This window comes from Lucilia sericata, unplaced genomic scaffold (genome assembly GCF_015586225.1).
Source record: "Lucilia sericata isolate MDLA Ls3-8-SP2 unplaced genomic scaffold, ASM1558622v1 Contig000398F_arrow, whole genome shotgun sequence".
Classification (NCBI taxonomy): Eukaryota; Metazoa; Arthropoda; class Insecta; order Diptera; family Calliphoridae; genus Lucilia; species Lucilia sericata.
Window position 1 is genome coordinate 188,203 of NW_023994416.1, and position 22,748 is coordinate 210,950.

The window sequence follows — 22,748 nt, forward strand, 5'->3', positions numbered from 1 at the left end:
CTATAGTCCAGACTGTAGACTAGATTATAGTCCAGACTATAGACTAGACTATAGTCCAGACTATAGACTATAGTCCAGACTAAAGACTAGACTATAGTTCAGACTGTAGACTAGATTATAGTCCAGACTATAGACTAGTCCAGACTATAGACTAGACTATAGTAGTGTGTATAGTCTAGACCATAGTGTAGTCTATAGTCTGGACTATATTGTAGTAAATATTCTGGACTATAGTGTAGTCCATATTCTGGACTATAGTGTAGTCCATATTCTGGACTATAGTCTAGTCCATAGTCTGGACTATAGTCTAGTCCATAGTCTGGACTATAGTCTAGTCCATAGTCTGGACTATAGTCTAGTCTATAGTCTGGACTATAGTCTAGTCTATAGTCTGGACTATAGTCTAGTCTATAGTCTGGACTATAGTCTAGTCTATAGTCTGGACCATAGTCTAGTCCATAGTCTGGACCATAGTCTAGTCCATAGTCTGGACTATAGTCTAGTCTATAGTCTGGACTATAGTCTAGTCTATAGTCTGGACTATAGTCTAGTCCATAGTCTGGACTATAGTCTAGTCTATAGTCTGGACTATAGTCTAGTCTATAGTCTGGACTATAGTCTAGTCTATAGTCCTGACTATAGTCTAGTCTATAGTCTGGGCTATAGTCTAATCTATAGTCTAGACTATAGTCTAGTCTATAGTCTGGGCTATAGTCTAATCTATAGTCTAGACTATAGTCTAGTCTATAGTCTGGACTATAGTCTAGTCTATAGTCTGGACTATAGTCTAGTCTATAGTCTGGACTATAGTCTAGTCTATAGTCTGGACTATAGTCTAGTCTATAGTCTGGACTACAGTCTAGTCTATAGTCTGGACTATGGTCTAGTCTATAGTCTGGACTATAGTCTAGTCTATAGTCTGGACTATAGTCTAGTCTATAGTCTGGACTATAGTCTAGTCTATAGTCTGGACTATAGTCTAGTCTATAGTCTGGACTATAGTCTAGTCTATAGTCTGGACTATAGTCTAGTCTATAGTCTGGACTATAGTCTAGTCTATAGTCTGGACTATAGTCTAGTCTATAGTCTGGACTATAGTCTAGTCTATAGTCTGGACTATAGTCTAGTCTATAGTCTGGACTATAGTCTAGTCTATAGTCTGGACTATAGTCTAGTCTATAGTCTGGACTATAGTCTAGTCTATAGTCTGGACTATAGTCTAGTCTATAGTCTAGTCTATAGTCTAGTCTATAGTCTAGTCTATAGTCTAGTCTATAGTCTAGTCTATAGTCTGGACTATAGTCTAGTCTATAGTCTGGACTATAGTCTAGTCTATAGTCTGGACTATAGTCTAGTCTATAGTCTGGACTATAGTCTAGTCTATAGTCTGGACTATAGTCTAGTCTATAGTCTGGACTATAGTCTGGACTATAGTCTGGACTATAGTCTGGACTATAGTCTGGACTATAGTCTAGTCTATAGTCTGGACTATAGTCTAGTCTATAGTCTGGACTATAGTCTAGTCTATAGTCTGGACTATAGTCTAGTCTATAGTCTAGTCTATAGTCTAGTCTATAGTCTAGTCTATAGTCTAGTCTATAGTCTAGTCTATAGTCTAGTCTATAGTCTAGTCTATAGTCTAGTCTATAGTCTGGACTATAGTCTAGTCTATAGTCTGGACTATAGTCTAGTCTATAGTCTGGACTATAGTCTAGTCTATAGTCTGGACTATATTCTAGTCTATAGTCTGGACTATATTCTAGTCTATAGTCTGGACTATAGTCTAGTCTATAGTCTGGACTATAATCTAGTCTGTAGTCTGGACTATTATCTAGCCTATAGTGTAAACTATAACCTAGTCTATAGTCGGGACTATAGTCTAGTCTATATTCTGGACTATAGTCTAGTCTATAGTCACTATAGTCTAGTCTATAGTCTGGACTATAGTCTAGTCTATAGTCTGGACTATAGTCTAGTCTATAGTCTGGACTATAGTCTAGTCTATAGTCTGGACTATAGTCTAGTCTATAGTCTGGACTATAGTCTAGTCCAGCGGTTCCCACCGTTTTTTACTTCGCGGACCCCTTGAGGAATTTATTTAATTTCACGGACCCCCATACATATTTTGATATCTTATTGTTATAAATAACACTGTGATACAAAAGTGAAGAAAAATAAAATGCAGGCGTTCTCATATACCAATTCTATTTCGTTATAGTCCATAGAGTACGAATATATTTTTAGTTTTCCCCTTCGTTTTTTTCACTTCGTTAACTTACTTTTTAAGAGCAAAAGATGCGAAAAAGAGCCATTTTTGAAGTTTTAAATTTGAAAAATCATAAGTTTAGTAGTTTTCACCCGATTTTCAAATCCGATATTTTTTTTAATGATACAAGTGTCTTTTAATCCAAAAAAAGAAATCCAAAATTTATGGTCAAATGTCTGAGTTACGGTCGTTTAAGTAAAAAAACTCACACTTTTTAAAAAAAAAATTTCATTTTCATCATGCTCTACTTTGACCATGAGGCAGTGAGTTCATCTTTTATTACTTTCCTGAAGAATCACATAAAGGAAGGTTTCTAAAACTTGTTATTTCATAAAAATCTACGAAAAACTGGATGATTTATGCCAATTTTTCTAATAGCATGTTTCTCGAATTTTTGGGTTTTTCCATACAAATTAATTTTTGTATAAAAATGTTTATAAACATTTTTTAAACTTGTTACAAAGAAAACCAGAAACATGAACGTTTTTGTATGGAAGAAATATGCTATATTTTTATAAAACTTAGCACAACTCATAACCTTTTTCATCGATTATCATAAATTGACCATCATTGGAAACCCAACTTAATGTGCCTTTTTTCAAATGTAATAAAAGCTAAAGTTACTGCTTCATGGCCAACGTAGAGCAGTATGAAAATTAACAAGTAAGCACTGTTGCCAATTTAGCTATTTTCTCGTCAAATCTAGCGATTTTTAATCCCATTTTGCGGGGAAAAATATGATTTAGCTATTAGCGGGAAATCTAGCGATTTTTCTTTAGATTTTAAGGCATTTTTTATTCATTTATATTTTGATAATATCGCTTAAAAGTTGCTACGAATGACGATTTACATATATGTATGTATATAAAAATATGCATTCAATGTAAATTATTTGAGTTTTAGCTGTGTGTATTATACTTATTTTGAATGTTCTGAAGAACATAATTAGGAGCAAATATTTGTGCGTACAGGTAAAGTTATACGAAAAACTTTAAAAGGGGTATATTTTGTTGTACTCAATTAAAAAACGAATATTTAATTATTCTAGTCTTTTAGTAAATGAGTGATATGATAATAAAATTTACCATAATTCTAAAAATTAGTGAACATTGGAAATAAGTGACGAAAGGATCGATCCATAAAGTCCTAAAAATTTACAACATTTCTAAGGCGAATAGGGCCGCATATCGATATTGCAGATAAACTTCCCACAAAAGGAGTGTATAATAATAATCTTGGGTGCCCCGGTAGGCTAGCTGGTAGTGTGCTAGCTGTCAGTCTGAGGGTTGTGGGTTCGATTTCCAGCAGAGATCCTGGTCTGCTACACTACAACGGTCGTATGGTTATCGTCACCCTGCTCGGTAAATTAGGTAAGAATATAATTTGTAATTGTATTGTAATGGAAAAATAAATAATACTCTTATGCTGAAAATAAAGGATCGATCCATAAAGGCCAGCATTTCGAAATTCAATTTATCTTTACAACATTTCTAAAGCAATCTGTATAGGGTCGCATATCGAAATTAACCTCAACTTGACATTTTTCCTAACCAAAAGTGAAAATATTTAACATAAAAAAAGATTCTCTTATGTGTTTGTTATAAGATGTGTTTGTATCACTATCCCATTCCTACGTATGTATATAGATTTTAGCGATAAATCGCTGACTTTTTAGAATAATATAAAAAATCTGAAAAATTTAGCTAGTTTTTTTAGCTATTTGTTTTCAGAATCATATAATAAATATTATTTTGACGATTTATCGCTAAATTTTTCAAAATGTCTTGAATTTAGCTATTTTCTAGCTATTTTTCAGTCGACTTTAGCGATATTTTTGGGAAAAAAGTTGGCAACAGTGCAAGTAAGAGTGTTATATTCGGCTGTGCCGAATCTCATATACCCACCATCAAACTGTATGCCATAAAAGGAATGCTCCCCTATAAACATCAGGGTGATATTTGGAATATGGCTTAAGTCAATTATGGACCGAGCTCTTTTGAACTAACAAAATATTAATTTTTAAAAACCAAATATTTTATTTAAATTTTTACGCTCACGTATGAGTAATTTTCTGAAGAGGACCTTTATATGCGTTAATTATGAACCGATACTCATAAAATTTTGTTCATAGATTTCGTTTGTATAGAACTTGTTTATGCAAAATTTCAGCGCTATACTCTTATTTTAAATAAGGAAAACTCGTATTTCAATAACCAAAACTCTTTCCTGAAGGGAACCTTTTATAGGGGCTAGGGTCAGTTTTAAATGAGTCCTCATTAAATTCGGAATGAAGAATTATGTTCCTAAGTATAAACTTTTTTTATGTCGATTTTAATCGCTGTACTTCCAATTATCTGAATTTTCTTCATAAAATTTTCTAAAGAGGAACTCATATGGGGTATGGTCAATTGTTGACCTATCCTCATAACTGTTTTTGTAGACCGATTTTGATTCATATAAAACTTGTTTACATTAAATATCATCGCCCTACTCGAATTTTTATGCCAGTAATTAACGTTAATTTAATTTTATAAAGGGGGCTTGTATGGGGGGTAGAATGAATTACCGACACATTCCGCATGAAATTCGGAGCGAATTTCATAACCGTATTTCATAACTCATATTTTTAAGCCAGTAATGATCGTTTAAGTGTTTTCTGAAGGGCGGTAGGGTAAATTATGGACCGATCCTCCCTAAATTTGGTGGACTTGCGCATTAAACTTATGTGCATCAATTTTCGTCACTACAGTCATATTTTTAAGCCAGTAATGAGCATTATAGTTATTTGCAGAGGGGGTCCTTATATGCGGGAAGGGTAATTTATTGGCCGATCCAAAAAAAAAAAAATTGGTACAGAGGTTTTGGCTCGTAAGAAACTTAAGTGTGTAGCACTTCATCGCTTCACTCATATTTTTAAGACAGTAATGAGCGTTGAAGCTATTTCCTGAAGTGGACCCAATAGGGGGAGTAGGGCCAATTATGGACCTATCCACATAAAAGTTATTAAAAAGATTTTGACTCGCGAGGAACTTAATTGTGTAAAATGTTATTGCTATATTCGTAATTTTTAGCCAGTAATGAGCGTTAAAGTCATTTTCAGATGGAGGATAGGGTCATTTATGGGACGATCTTAAAAAAAATCGTAGAGCGATTTTGGTTCGTAAGAAACTTACTTATACCGAATTTCATCGCTATACTCGCATTTTTGGACCAGTAATGAGTGTTAAAGTCATTTTCTGAAGGGGACCTTATATGGGGGTAGGGTCAATTATGGACCGATCCTCAAAAAATTTGGTAGAAAGATTTTGGCTCACATGAAACTTATTTATGTAGAATTTCATTGCTATACTTGCATTTTGGGACCAGTAATGAGTGTTAGAGTCATTTTCAGAAGGGGACCGTATATGGGGGTAGGGTCATTTATGGGCCGATCCTAAAGTAGAAATGTAGAGAGGTTTTAGTTCGTTAAAAACTTATTTATACCGAATTTCAACACTATACTCGCATTTTTGGGCCAGTAATGAGTGTTAACGTCATTTTCTGAAGGGGACCTTATATGGGGGGTAGGGTCGTTTATGGGCCGATCCTAAAAAAAATTGGTTAAAAGGTTTTGGCTCATATGAAACTTATTTATGTCGAATTTCATACTCGTACTTCTGAAGAAGTTATGTCCGTTAAAGCTGTTTCTTGGAAGTCCACTTGTATGGGGGCTATCCGAAAAATTGGACCGATATTGCCTATTTTCAATACCAAACAAACCTTAGCAATAGAGAATATTTATGCAAAATTTCAACTGTCTAGCTCCTCTCGTGTGGTCCCTATCGTGATTTCAACAGACAGACGGACGGACAGACGGACATGGCTAGATCGTCTTAGAATTTAATAAGGACCCGGAATATATATATACTTTTATGGGTCTATGGCCAATATTTCGATGTGTTACAAACGGAATGACAAAATCAATATACCCCCCATCTTTTTTGATGGTGGGTATAAAAATTGTGAAAAAAGTGTGAGTTTTTTACTTAAATGGCCGTAACCAAGACATTAATCATAAATTTTGGATTTATTTTTTTGAGTTGAAAGACAACGCTTGTATCTTTAAAACAAAATATCCAGTTTGTAAATCGGTTGCAAACTACCAAACATATATTTTTTTAAAGTTAAAACTTCAAAAATAGCTCTTTTTCACAACTTTTGCTCTTAAAAAGGAACTAAACGAAGTGATCGGGAAAAATTAAAAATAAATTCCTACTCTATGGACTATAACGAAATGGAATTGGTATATGAGAACCCCTGCATTTTTTTGCTGTATCACTGTGTAATTGTTCGTCCGAAAATTGTCTTAGTCCTGGTCCATAAACCCTATAAAATATTCCCGTACATTGAGAACATTTAGTATTTCGGAGATGTTTTCAATTTCATGGTTTTAAATATAGAATGACTTCTACCATGATGTTTAATTTTATGATCGTGAGAGCTTTCATGTTCATTTCTCGTCAAGGTAGAGAAAAGGTTTCTTTAACAAGTATTGTCGACATGTGCTTAAAGAGTCATGTTTCTAAATTTTTTTGCGATTGCATAGGAGTGAGCTGAGTATGTAAGCTAAGTTTTCGGGAAAATATGTGAAAGTTAGACTTCTTCGATGTTGTTGCGGAATGCGTTACCCACATAAAATACGACCTGAACTCTTTGCGAATGTACTGTGAATTTGGATCTTAAATTTGAATTTTAAAATACCTACGAATTATTTTACTGCGTGGTTTTGACTATTTACGCAAAACGCTATGAATATTCTGATGTTGATTTAATAATATTGGACAACAAAATGAAGTTAAAATCTGTGTATCACGTTGGAATGGAATATTTATATTTAAAATTAACTAGATTAACACTTTTGCTTACAATTTAAAAAAATATTATGAAATGTGACCTAACTTCATATTCCGGGATACCAGTATCAGTATTTAATTCTAAGGCAAATCATTATCCGTCTGCTATAAAAACATTTATTTCGATACATATATATTTATAAAAATTACAAATCACGTAATACTTTACTTTATAAAAGTGAAACAATAAATTTGTAGCGCCTAGCTTCATCCTGATAAACGACCGAAACAATAAAATTCAAAGAGTCACCAACAAATCTGGGATTATTGAATAAAAATTGTGTATTTTAGTATTTATGAAAAATTTGGAGATATTTTTAATATTTTGTAACATATAGAGAATATTTTTTATTCATTTTCGTTCGTCTTCGCGGACCCCCTAGGATTTTGCTACGGACCACTAGGGGTCCGCGGACCCCCTTTTGGGAACCGTTGGTCTAGTCTATAGTCTGGACTATAGTCTAGTCTATAGTCTGGCCTATAATCTATATATTTACCCTGATCTGTTAATTTCTAATGTTCAAAATTGTCCTTGTCTAGTTAATGGGTAAATTTGTTCCTCATTCAACAATTTTATTTTTTTACACAAAATTTTGAAAAATGTTTATTTTTAAACAATTAAATCATTTGCAAAGACCGCATGTAAGTGACACCTGTCAATTAAAAAAGTAAATCCGAATCAGCAGCAGAGCAATAATATTTTTGTTCGAGGGAGGAGTAAAGATCACTTTTAACATTCAATATATCAGCTGTAATATGTCTAATACATATTTATGTATGTATTTGTATCTGTGTGTGCGTGTGTTTTGTTGTGATGAAATTTGAATACTAATCGTTTTGAATATTTTGTTTACATTTTAGCTTAGTTTGCGGATTTTTTTTATTATTATTTCAAATCGTTTTGTTTACTTTGTTAAAATCCCAAGTAGTTTTGTATAAAGTAACAAAAAATCACATAGAAACTGTGACTTAACCTAACCGGTTTTTGAAAATCTCTACAATAAATTATGTTCGGAATTTTTGGCTTTTTTATGGTTTTATTAGTTGTTGGTTATTTGCCAAAAACAAAAACTTTGTAAATACAAAAAACGTTTGATATTTATTGTTTTAAGCTGGCAATAAATAGATTTGCAAAGTCAACAAAAAAAAAATAATAATAAAAGGAATTTTATTGATAAAATCCATAATGGAAAATTAAAATACAGGTAGAAATAAATATTTATGTATTTCCAGTCAATGTCAAGAATACAATACTTTTTTTAATTGTTTTAATTGAGGATGAAAGTTATTAAAATGACATTATTAGTTTGTTTATTATTAGAATATTTTGTTTAAATATAAACAAATATAGTCACTTTTATAGGAATTGTTCTAGAGCTCTGTTAGAAATCGTCTTATTTTGTACTAAAAAATTACCAAAAACCGCTTATTGAAAATTTAAAAGATGGTAACTTAATATTTACAAAAAAAGGCTCTTAATTTTTTCCTTCCAAAAAATATGCTTTCGATCTGAGTCATTTTATAATTTTTTCGAACTTTCTCCTTGATCATCATACAAATTATTTGCCTTCAAGTGCTTTAAATATTGTGTTTAAATTTAAATGCAAAAATCATCATCACATCTTACACCATTTCCAATTCTAGACTAGATCATTTCCAATTCTAGTCTATAGTCTAGACTATAGTCTAGTCTATAGTCTAGTCTATAGTCTAGTCTATAGTCTAGTCTATAGTCTAGTCTATAGTCTAGTCTATAGTCTAGTCTATAGTCTAGTCTATAGTCTAGTCTATAGTCTAGTCTATAGTGTAGTCTAGTCTAAGTCTAGTCTATAGTCTAGTCTATAGTCTAGTCTATAGTCTAGTCTATAGTCTAGTCTATAGTCTAATCTATAGTCTAGTCTATAGTCTAGTCTATAGTCTAGTCTATAGTCTAGTCTATAGTCTAGTCTATAGTCTAGTCTATAGTCTAGTCTATAGTCTAGTCTATAGTCTAGTCTATAGTCTAGTCTATAGTCTAGTCTATAGTCTAGTCTATAGTCTAGTCTATAGTCTAGTCTATAGTCTAGTCTATAGTCTAGTCTATAGTCTAGTCTATAGTCTAGTCTATAGTGTAGTCTAGTCTAAAGTCTAGTCTATAGTCTAGTCTATAGTCTAGTCTATAGTCTAGTCTATAGTCTAGTCTATAGTCTAGTCTATAGTCTAGTCTATAGTCTAGTCTATAGTCTAGTCTATAGTCTAGTCTATAGTCTAGTCTATAGTGTAGTCTAGTCTAAAGTCTAGTCTATAGTCTAGTCTATAGTCTAGTCTATAGTCTAGTCTATAGTCTAGTCTATAGTCTAGTCTATAGTCTAGTCTATAGTCTAGTCTATAGTCTAGTCTATAGTCTAGTCTATAGTCTAGTCTATAGTCTAGTCTATAGTCCTAGAGTCTTAGTCCTAGTCTATAGTCGTAGTCTATAGTCTAGTCTATAGTCTAGTCGATAGTCTAGTCTATAGTCTAGTCTATAGTCCTAGTCTATAGTCTAGTCATAGTCTAGTCTATAGTCTAGTCTATAGTCTAGTCTATAGTCCTAGTCTATAGTCTAGTCTTAGTCTAGTCCTATAGTCTAGTCTATAGTCTAGTCTATAGCTAGTCTATAGTCTAGTCTATAGTTAGTCTATAGTCTAGTCTATAGTCCTAGTCTATAGTCTAGTCTATAGTCTAGTCTATAGTCTAGTTAGTCTTAGTCTAGTCTATAGTCTAGTCTATAGTCTAGTCTATAGTCTAGTCTATAGTCTAGTCTATAGTCTAGTCTATAGTCTAGTCTATAGTCTAGTCTATAGTCTAGTCTATAGTCCGAGTCTATAGTCTAGTCTATAGTCTAGTCTATAGTCTAGTCTATAGTCTAGTCTATAGTCTAGTCTATAGTCTAGTCTATAGTCTAGTCTATAGTCTAGTCTATAGTTCTAGTCTATGTCTAGTCTATAGTCCTAGCTCATAGTCTAGTCTATAGGTCCTAGTCTATAGTCTAGTCTATAGTCTAGTCTATAGTCAGTCTATGTCTAGTCTATAAGTCTAGTCTATAGTCGAGTCCTATAGTCTAGTCTATAGTCTAGTCCTATAGGCCTAGTCTATAGTCTAGGTCTATAGTCTAGTCCTATAGTCTAGTCTATAGTCTAGTCTATAGTCTAGTCTATATCCTAGTCCTAGTCTATAGTCTAGTATATAGGTCTAGGCTATAGTCTAGTCTATAGTCCTAGTCTATAGTAGTCCTCTAGTCTCGTCTATAGTCCTAGTACTATAGTCTAGTCTATAGACTAGTCTATAGTCCTCGTCTATAGTCTAGTCTACTAGTCTAGTGCTATAGTCCTAGTCCTATCGTCTACGTCTATAGTCATAGGTCATAAGTCCTAGTCTATAGTCTAGCTATCCTATAGTCTAGTCTATAGTCCTAGTCCTATAGTCTAGTCTATAGTCTAGTCTATAGTCTAGTCTATAGTCTAGTCTATAGTCTAGTCCTATAGTCTAGTCCTATAGTCTAGTCTATAGTCCCTAGTCTATAGTCTAGTCTATAGTCAGTCTATAGTCTAGTCTATAGTCTAGTCTATAGTCTAGTCTATAGTCTAGTCTATAGTCTAGTCTATAGTCTAGTCTATAGTCTAGTCTATAGTCTAGTCTATAGTCTAGTCTATAGTCTAGTCTATAGTCTAGTCTATAGTCAAGTCTATAGTCTAGTCTATAGTCAAGTCTATAGTCTAGTCTATAGTCTAGTCTATAGTCTAGTCTATAGTCTAGTCTATAGTCTAGTCTATAGTCTAGTCTATAGTCTAGTCTATAGTCTAGTCTATAGTCTAGTCTATAGTCTAGTCTATAGTCTAGTCTATAGTCTAGTCTATAGTCTAGTCTATAGTCTAGTCTATAGTCTAGTCTATAGTCTAGTCTATAGTCTAGTCTATAGTCTAGTCTATAGTCTAGTCTATAGTCTAGTCTACAGTCTAGTCTATAGTCTAGTCTATAGTCTAGTCTATAGTCTAGTCTATAGTCTAGTCTTAGTCTAGTCTATAGTCTAGTCTATAGTCTAGTCTATAGTCTAGTCTATAGTCTAGTCTATAGTCTAGTCTATAGTCTAGTCTATAGTCTAGTCTATAGTCTAGTCTATAGTCTAGTCTATAGTCTAGTCTATAGTCTAGTCTATAGTCTAGTCTATAGTCTAGTCTATAGTCTAGTCTATAGTCTAGTCTATAGTCTAGTCTATAGTCTAGTCTATAGTCTAGTCTATAGTCTAGTCTATAGTCTAGTCTATAGTCTAGTCTATAGTCTAGTCTATAGTCTAGTCTATAGTCTAGTCTATAGTCTAGTCTATAGTCTAGTCTATAGTCTAGTCTATAGTCTAGTCTATATTCTAGTCTATAGTCTAGTCTATAGTCTAGTCTATAGTCTAGTCTATAGTCTAGTCTATAGTCTAGTCTATAGTCTAGTCTATAGTCTAGTCTATATTCTAGTCTATAGTCTAGTCTATAGTCTAGTCTATAGTCTAGTCTATAGTCTAGTCTATAGTCTAGTCTATAGTCTAGTCTATAGTCTAGTCTATAGTCTAGTCTATAGTCTAGTCTATAGTCTAGTCTTAGTCTGTCTATAGTCTAGTCTATAGTCTAGTCTATAGTCTAGTCTATAGTCTAGTCTATAGTCTAGTCATAGTCTAGTCTATAGTCTAGTCTATAGTCTAGTCTATAGTCTAGTCTATAGTCTAGTCTATAGTCTAGTCTATAGTCTACGTCTATAAGTCTAGTCTATAGTCTAGTCTATAGTCTAGTCTATAGTCTAGTCTATAGTCTAGTCTATAGTCTAGTCTATAGTCTAGTGCTATCGTCTAGTTATAGTCTAGTCTATAGTCTAGTCTATAGTCTAGTCTATAGTCTAGTCTATAGTCTAGTCTATAGCTAGTCTATAGTCTAGTCTATAGTCTAGTCTATAGTCTAGTCTATAGTTAGTCTATAGTCTAGTCTATAGTCTAGTCTATAGTCTAGTCTATAGTCTAGTCTATAGTCTAGTCTATAGTCTAGTCTATAGTCTAGTCTATAGTCTGTCTATAGTCTAGTCTATAGTCTAGTCTATAGTCTAGTCTATAGTCTAGTCTATAGTCTATAGTCTAGTCTATAGTCTAGTCTATAGTCTAGTCTATAGTCTAGTCTATAGTCTAGTCTATAGTCTAGTCTATAGTCTAGTCTATAGTCTAGTCTATAGTCTAGTCTATCTAGTCTAGTACTAGCTAGTCTATAGTCTAGTCTATAGTCTAGTCATAGTCTAGTCTAGTCTAGTCTAGTCGTCTATAGTCTAGTCTATAGTCTAGTCTATAGTCTAGTCTATAGTCTAGTCTATAGTCTAGTCTATAGTCTAGTCTATAGTCAGTCTATAGTCTAGTCTATAGTCTAGTCTATAGTCTAGTCTATAGTCTAGTCTATAGTCTAGTCTATAGTCTAGTCTATAGTCTAGTCTATAGTCTAGTCTATAGTCTAGTCTATAGTCTAGTCTATAGTCTAGTCTATAGTCTAGTCTATAGTCTAGTCTATAGTCTAGTCTATAGTCTAGTCTATAGTCTAGTCTATAGTCTAGTCTATAGTCTAGTCTATAGTCTAGTCTATAGTCTAGTCTATAGTCTAGTCTATTGTCTAGAACTGAACTGGAACTGAACTAGAACTGAACTAGAACTGAACTAGAACTGAACTAGAACTGAACTAGAACTGAACTAGAACTGAACTAGAACTGAACTAGAACTGAACTAGAACTGAACTAGAACTGAACTAGAACTGAACTAGAACTGAACTAGAACTGAACTAGAACTGAACTAGAACTGAACTAGAACTGAACTAGAACTGAACTAGAACTGAACTAGAACTGAACTAGAACTGAACTAGAACTGAACTAGAACTGAACTAGAACTGAACTAGAACTGAACTAGAACTGAACTAGAACTGAACTAGAACTGAACTAGAACTGAACTAGAACTGAACTAGAACTGAACTAGAACTGAACTAGAACTGAACTAGAACTGAACTAGAACTGAACTAGAACTGAACTAGAACTGAACTAGAACTGAACTAGAACTGAACTAGAACTGAACTAGAACTGAACTAGAACTGAACTAGAACTAGAACTAGAACTAGAAACTAGAACTGAAAAAACTAGAACTGAACTAGAACTGAACTAGAACTGAACTAGAACTGAACCTAGAACTGAACCTAGAACTGAACTAGAACTGAACTAGAAATGAACTAGAACTGAACTAGAACTGAACTAGAACTGAACTAGAACTGAACTAGAACTGAACTAGAACTGAACTAGAACTGAACTAGAACTGAACTAGAACTGAACTAGAACTGAACTGAGAACTGAACTAGAACTGAACTAGAACTGACTATAGAACTGAACTAGAACTGAACTAGAACTGAACTAGAACTGAACTAGAACTGAACTAGAACTGAACTAGAACTGAACTAGAACTGAACTAGAACTGAACTAGAACTGAACTAGAACTGAACGAGAACTGAACTAGAACTGAACTAGAACTGCTGAACTAGAAAACTGAACTAGAACTGAACTAGAACTGAACTAGAACTGAACTAGAACTGAACTAGAACTGAATTAGAACTGAATTAGAACTGAAATTAGAACTGAACTAGAACTGAACTAGATCTCAACTACAATTGTTCTTTTACTCTAAACTAGTCCTGGTTAGCTCTAGTCTAGTCAAAATTTAATTATTTTCAAATTTCTAAAAATGAGCAAAGGAAAGGGTGTATCAACAGTAAATAATTTAAATTATTAAAATGATTATTATTATTATTATTGAACTTACATTGATCCATATAATCATCGTACATTTGATCTAAAATGTACATGGTTGGTATTTCTCTTGGCGTATGAGTGGTTGTCCTCGGTGTTGTTGGTGTTATGGGTGCTGCAGCTGGTGAATGTGCTGCTGTTGATGTTGTTGTAGTTGTTATAACTAAAGGTGATAGTGGTGTTGGTTGCTGTTGTTGTTGTTGCAGCAGTTGAGTTTGTGTTGTGGGTGTTAATGACATTTCATTTGACAATGCATTTGTTGCTGCCAATGCTGCTGCTGCTGTTGGCGTTGAATACAAAACTTCAGAGGCCTCCATAATGGATTATGATAATTTTTTTTTTCAAAATTTTGTTTGGAAATTTTCTTTTATTATTGTTGTTACTCAGTGACTGGCTGGCTGACTGCTGATGTTAATTAAATGATTTTGAATTGTAACAGCAATTATAAAATTTTTATGCAAAACTTTATAAAAAATCAATGGGCATAGAAACAGTTTAAGACATGCAATCCATGCAACATCATCTTAATACTCAGGCAATATGTGGTGGTGGTGCCCCACCTCATACAACATACCAATCGCCGTTAGAGTAGACGTCGGTCGATCGTCTTTAACAAAAATAAACGTAACGTTTTTTATGAAAAATCGTTCAATAATTGGCGGTATATTTTATTTAAAGTTTGATTTATTTATTAATTTTTTTATTTTTTTTGTAAATTAAACCATTGAATCACTTTTTATTTTGTGGTACCAACTGCACATTTATAAATTTATTTTAATTTTTTGGCATTTTAGCAAAAAATTTATTTTCTTTTCATAACAATTTTCCACTTTTTTTCTTATTAATTATTCACTAGTATTTCCAATATTTTTATTTTCAAACTTTATTTTAAGGCACGCTATTTTGTGATTTTTATAACATTTATTTCCAAAACTTTGATTTAATTATATTGCATGTTAAATTTATTTTTTTTAACTTATTTGCAATCTACTAAAATATTTTTCAATTATTTTTTTTATTTTGTTTATTTCTACATGTTGTGTTTTATTTTTATTCCAGCAACAAGTTTTGAAAATTCTTTCCAAAATCGTATGTTAAATCTTATAGATTGTTTTAACTTTGGTATTTTATTATATTTGAGTTATTTATGTATTTTTTGTTGCTTTTACATTTGTATGGGTGGGGGATTGACTCAATACAATGGAAATTCAAGTTGTAAGTTGTGTTTCTATTGTCTTCCCAGCTAAAAGTTAAAAAAAAGAAAAATAACATATGTTAAAATAAATATCAATAAACTTTAAAACTAAAACTTAAAATTATTTTAAACGAAATTACGATAATGCAACAAAGTTGCGCTGAAAGCTATGTGACATTAGACTAGATATAGACTAAGCTTTCATGAACCATTATGCGACTCTAGAGTAGACTATAGACTAAACTATAGAGTAAACTATAGGCTTGACAAACAACACTATAGACTAGGCTATAGATTAAACTATAAACTAGACTATAAACTTGAATAGACTTAATACAGACTAGAGACTAGATTATATACTAGACCATAGACAAGACTATAGACTAGGACTATATACTAGACTATAGACTAAACTATAGACTAGACTATAGACTAGACTGTAGACAATCACTATAAACTGGAATAGACTTAATACAAGACTATATACTAGACTATAGGACTAAACTATAGACTGACTATAGACAAATAAGACTACAGGCTATAGATTAAACTATAAACTGAAATAAATAGACTAATACAAGACTACAGGACTAGACTATATACTAGACTATAGATTAGTCCAGAGACTAGAATGTAGACTAAAATATAGGACTAGACTGTAGACTAGACTATAGACTAGGACTATAGACTAGACTATAGACTAGACTATAGACTAGACTATAGACTAGACTAGAAGACTAGACTATGACTAGACTATAGACTAACTAGACTAGACTAGAGACTAGACTATAGACTAGACTATAGACTAGACTATAGACTAGACTATGACTAGACTATAGACTAGACTATAGACTAGACTATAGACTAGACTTATAGACTAGACTATAGACTAGACTATAGACTAGACTATAGACTAGACTAGACTAGACTATAGACTAGACTATAGACTAGACTATAGACTAGACTATAGACTAGACTATAGACTAGACTATAGACTAGACTATAGACTAGACTAGACTAGACTATAGACTAGACTATAGACTAGACTATAGACTAGACTATAGACTAGACTATAGACTAGACTATAGACTAGACTATAGACTAGACTATAGACTAGACTATAGACTAGACTATAGACTAGACTATAGACTAGACTATAGACTAGACTATAGACTAGACTATAGACTATACTATAGACTAGACTATAGACTAGACTATAGACTAGACTATAGACTAGACATAGACTGGACTATAGACTAGACTATAGACTAGACTAAAGACTATAGACTAGACTACAGACCAGACTATAGACTAGACTATAGACTACACTATAGACTACACTATAGACTACACTATAGATTAGACTATAGACTAGACTATAGACTAGACTATAGACTAGACTATAGACTAGACTATAGACTAGACTATAGACTAGATTATAGACTAGCCTATAGACTAGACTATAGACTAGACTATAGACTAGGCTAGACTATAGACTAGACTAGACTATAGACTAGGCTAGACTATAGACTAGACTAGACTATAGACTATAGACTATAGACTAGACTAGACTAGACTATAGACTAGACTAGACTAGACTAGACTAGACTAGACTAGACTAGACTATAGACTATAGACTAGACTAGACTATAGACTAGACTAGACTATAGACTAGACTAGACTATAGACTAGACTATAGACTAGACTAGACTAGACTATAGACTAGACTATAGACTAGACTATATACTAGACTAGACTAGACTAGACTAGACTAGACTAGACTAGACTAGACTAGACTAGACTAGACTAGACTAGACTAGACTAGACTAGACTAGACTAGACTAGACTAGACTATAGACTAGACTATAGACTAGACTATAAACTAGACTATAAACTAGACTATAGACTAGACTATAGACTAGACTATAGACTAGACTATAGACTAGACTATAGACTAGACTATAGACTAGACTATAGACTAGACTATAGACTAGACTATAGACTAGACTATAGACTAGACTATAGACTAGACTATAGACTAGACTATAGACTAGACTATAGACTAGACTATAGACTAGACTATAGACTAGACTATAGACTAGACTATAGACTAGACTATTGACTAGACTATAGACTAGACTATAGACTAGACTATAGACTAGACTATAGACTAGACTATAGACTAGACTATAGACTAGACTATAGACTAGACTATAGACTAGACTATAGACTAGACTATAGACTAGACTAGACTATAGACTAGACTATAGACTAGACTATAGACTAGACTATAGACTAGACTATAGACTAGACTATAGACTAGACTATAGACTAGACTATAGACTAGACTATAGACTAGACTATAGACTAGACTATAGACTAGACTATAGACTAGACTATAGACTAGACTATAGACTAGACTATAGACTAGACTATAGACTAGACTATAGACTAGACTATAGACTAGACTATAGACTAGACTATAGACTAGACTATAGACTAGACTATAGACTAGACTATAGACTAGACTATAGACTAGACTATAGACTAGACTATAGACTAGACTATAGGCTAGACTATAGACTAGACTATAGACTAGACTATAGACTAAACTATAGACTAGACTATAGACTAGACTATAGACTAGACTATAGACTAGACTATAGACTAGACTATAGACTAGACTATAGACTAGACTATAGACTAGACTATAGACTAGACTATAGACTAGACTATAGACTATAGACTAGACTATAGACTAGACTATAGACTAGACTATAGACTAGACTATAGACTAAACTATAGACTAGACTATAGACTAGACTGTAGACTAGACTATAGACTAGACTATAGACTAGACTATAGACTAGACTATAGACTAGACTATAGACTAGACTATAGACTAGACTATAGACTAGACTATAGACTAGACTATAGACTAGACTATAGACTAGACTATAGACTAGACTATAGACTAGACTATAGACTAGACTATAGACTAGACTAGACTATAGACTAGGCTATAGACTAGACTATAGACTAGACTATAGACTAGACTATATACTATACTATAGACTAGACTATAGACTAAACTATAGATTAGACTATAGACTAGACTATAGACTAGACTATAGACTAGACTATAGACTAGACTATAGACTAGACTATAGACTAGACTATAGACTAGACTATAGACTAGACTATAGACTAGACTATAGACTAGACTATAGACTAGACTATAGACTAGACTATAGACTAGACTATAGACTAGACTATAGACTAGACTATAGACTAGACTATAGACTAGACTATAGACTAGACTATAGACTAGACTATAGACTAGACTATAGACTAGACTATAGACTAGACTATAGACTAGACTATAGACTAGACTATAGACTAGACTATAGACTAGACTATAGACTAGACTATAGACTAGACTATAGACTAGACTATAGACTAGACTATAGACTAGACTATAGACTAGACTATAGACTAGACTATAGACTAGACTATAGACTAGACTATAGACTAGACTATAGACTAGACTATAGACTAGACTATAGACTAGACTATAGACTAGACTATAGACTAGACTATAGACTAGACTATAGACTAGACTATAGACTAGACTATAGACTAGACTATAGACTAAACTATAGATTAGACTATAGACTAGACTATAGACTAGACTAGACTATAGACTAGACTATAGACTAGACTATAGACTAGACTATAGACTAGACTATAGACTAGACTATATACTAGACTATAGACTAGACTATAGACTAGACTATAGACTAGACTATAGACTAGACTATAGACTAGACTATAGACTAGACTATAGACTATAGACTAGACTATAGACTGGACTATAGACTAGACTATAGACTAGACTATAGACTAGACTATAGACTAGACTATAGACTAGACTATAGACTAGACTATAGACTAGACTATAGAGACTATAGACTAAACTATAGACTCGACTATAGACTAGACTATAGACTAGACTATAGACTAGACTATAGACTAGACTATAGACTAGACTATAGACTAGACTATAGACTAGACTATAGACTAGACTATAGACTAGACTATAGACTAGACTATAGACTAGACTATAGACTAGACTATAGACTAGACTATAGACTAGACTATAGACTAGACTATAGACTAGACTATAGACTAGACTATAGACTAGACTATAGACCAGACTATAGACTAGACTATAGACTAGACTATAGGCTAGACTATAGACTAGACTATAGACTAGACTATAGACTAGACTATAGACTAGACTATAGACTAGACTATAGACTAGACTATAGACTAGACTATAGAGTAGACTATAGAGTAGACTATAGAGTAGACTATAGAGTAGACTATAGACTAGACTATAGAGTAGACTATAGACTAGACTATACACTGGACTATAGACTGGACTATAGACTAGACTATAGACTAGAATATAGACTAGACTATAGACTAGACTATAGACTAGACTATAGACTAGACTATAGACTAGACTATAGACTAGACTATAGACTAGACTATAGACTAGACTATAGACTAGACTATAGACTAGACTATAGACTAGACTATAGACTAGACTATAGACTAGACTATAGACTAGACTATAGACTAGACTATAGACTAGACTATAGACTAGACTATAGACTAGACTATAGACTAGACTATAGACTAGACTATAGACTAGACTATAGACTAGACTATAGACTAGACTATAGACTAGACTATAGACTAGACTATAGACTAGACTATAGACTAGACTATAGACTAGACTATAGACTAGACTATAGACTAGACTATAGACTAGACTATAGACTAGACTATAGACTAGACTATAGACTAGACTATAGACTAGACTATAGACTAGACTATAGACTAGACTATAGATTAGACTATAGACTAGACTATAGACTAGACTATAGACTAGACTATAGACTAGACTATAGACTAGACTATAGACTAGACTAAGATTTTGTTAGATATTGAGTCACATTACTTATTTAATATTCAATCTCAATTCTAGCACTTAAATAATATTCAAATATGTATATGGCAAATTTTATACTATAACTCTCCCTCTCCCAATTCTCACAATTTCATTTCAAATTGAATTCTGACCTTTAAACCGTGATTGAAGTGGAAACGAAATAATAGATAAATACATAAACCCTATATTTTTCGCTTGATTTCATTAGATGTTGAATATATTAAGCTAGAAACAAGTTAGACAACAAAAACAACTTCAGACAATTACTAAATACAAATGATGTGTCATAAACGAGACCTAATTTAAACCATATAAAACTAAAACTTTAATATTAATAATAAAAATAAAACTGGAAAAAGTGTATTTTGCAAACTAACAAATAAAGTACATTTTAATACCATATTTGGTAAACTATTGTAAACTTTTTACAATAAAAGTAAAACAATTATAAAACCAAGACCAGTGACTACTTACTAGTAGACCCATTAAATATTAAGTACTCGGCACCCGTAACTTTTTCTGTTCATCAATTTCGCAAAGTAAGCGTTACAATGTATTAGTTTTACTATTTAGTTGTAAAAAAAACAGCAACTTGCAAAACTGCTACTAATAGTAAAACTAATTTTAGTTTAAATTTAATGATAACAGGTCTAGAAAGCGTTAGTTTTAAAAGTTAACAGTTTATTCATTATAGTATTTTAGAGAGCCGCTATTTATAGCACATCATAATTCTCAATTGCCTGTTTATCAAAATGGTGTATTTTTTACCTTTTTAGTAACTATTTAATTAGCACTTTTTGTTATGAAAGGTTTATAAACTTATGTAAATTAATATTGTTTATCACAAATCTAATTTATCAATAGTCCAAGTGTAAAGTTAAAGCGTTAAAAATTCTAAAATTTTCTTTGTATTCTATTCATAATGTTTACTTCATAGCAAAATAATAGGGGGAAAACACGTGTACTTTACATTTACTAAAATTGTGATGATCGGAGTAAAATTTATATAGTCTGGTCTATAGCTAGTTCCTACTAAGATCGCTTCTTGTTCAGCTCATTTCTAGTTCCGTTCTAGTTTAGTTCTAGTTCAGTTCTAGTTCAGTTCTAGTTCAGTTCTAGTTCAGTTCTAGTTCAGTTCTAGTTCAGTTCTAGTTCAGTTCTAGTTCAGTTCTAGTTCAGTTCTAGTTCAGTTCTAGTTCAGTTCTAGTTCAGTTCTAGTTCAGTTCTAGTTCAGTTCTAGTTCAGTTCTAGTTCAGTTCTAGTTCAGTTCTAGTTCAGTTCTAGTTCAGTTCTAGTTCAGTTCTAGTTCAGTTCTAGTTCAGTTCTAGTTCAGTTCTAGTTCAGTTCTAGTTCAGTTCTAGTTCAGTTCTAGTTCAGTTCTAGTTCAGTTCTAGTTCAGTTCTAGTTCAGTTCTAGTTCACTAGTTCAGTTCTAGTTCAGTTCTAGTTCAGTTCTAGTTCAGTTCTAGTTCAGTTCTAGTTCAGTTCTAGTTCAGTTTCTAGTTCAGTTCTAGTTCAGTTCTAGTTCAGTTCTAGTTCAGTTCTAGTTCAGTTCTAGTTCAGTTCTAGTTCAGTTCTAGTTCAGTTCTAGTTCAGTTCTAGTTCAGTTCTAGTTCAGTTCTAGTTCAGTTCTAGTTCAGTTCTAGTTCAGTTCTAGTTCAGTTTTAGTTCAATTCTAGTTCAGTTCTAGTTCAGTTCTAGTTCAGTTCTAGTTCAGTTCTAGTTCAGTTCTAGTTCAGTTCTAGTTCAGTTTTAGTTCAGTTCTAGTTCAGTTCTAGTTCAGTTCTAGTTCAGTTCTAGATCAGTTCTAGTTCAGTTCTAGTTCAGTTCTAGTTCAGTTCTAGATCAGTTCTAGTTCAGTTCTAGTTCAGTTCTAGTTCAGTTCTAGTTCAGTTCTAGTTCAGTTCTAGTTCAGTTCTAGTTCAGTTCTAGTTCAGTTCTAGTTCAGTTCTAGTTCAGTTCTAGTTCAGTTCTAGTTCAGTTCTAGTTCAGTTCTAGTTCAGTTCTAGTTCAGTTCTAGTTCAGTTCTAGTTCAGTTCTAGTTCAGTTCTAGTACAGTTCTAGTTCTAGTTCAGTTCTAGTTCAGTTTAGTTCAGTTCTAGTTCAGTTCTAGTTCTAGTTCTAGTTCAGTTCTAGTTCAGTTCTAGTTCAGTTCTAGTTCAGTTCCAGCTCAGTTCTAGTTCTGTTCTAGTTCAGTTCTAGTTCAGTTTTTTGTCTAGTCTATAGTCTAGTCTATAATCTAGTCTATAGTCTAGTCTATAGAGTAGTCTATAGTCTAGTCTATAGTCTAGTCTATAGTCTAGTCTATAGTCTAGTCTATAGTCTAGTCTATAGTCTAGTCTATAGTCTAGTCTATAGTCTAGTCTATAGTCTAGTCTATAGTCTAGTCTATAGTCTAGTCTATAGTCTAGTCTATAGTCTAGTCTATAGTCTAGTCTATAGTCTAGTCTATAGTCTAGTCTATAGTCTAGTCTATAGTCTAGTCTATAGTCTAGTCTATAGTCTAGTCTATAGTCTAGTCTATAGTCTAGTCTATAGTCTAGTCTATAGTCTA

At 32.7% G+C, this 22,748-nt stretch overlaps 1 protein-coding gene across 1 annotated transcript in view; it reads right to left on the minus strand.

Annotated features, from left to right (window-relative positions):
• Positions 1-14,855, minus strand: part of LOC119604491 (formin-J) — a 68,921-nt gene extending 54,066 nt beyond the window's left edge. The window contains 1 exon segment of the mRNA XM_037957141.1: positions 13,994-14,855. Within this exon segment, the coding sequence (XP_037813069.1) occupies positions 13,994-14,297 (304 nt within the window). The 5' untranslated portion in view covers positions 14,298-14,855.
• Positions 14,856-22,748: the final 7,893 nt, after the last annotated feature.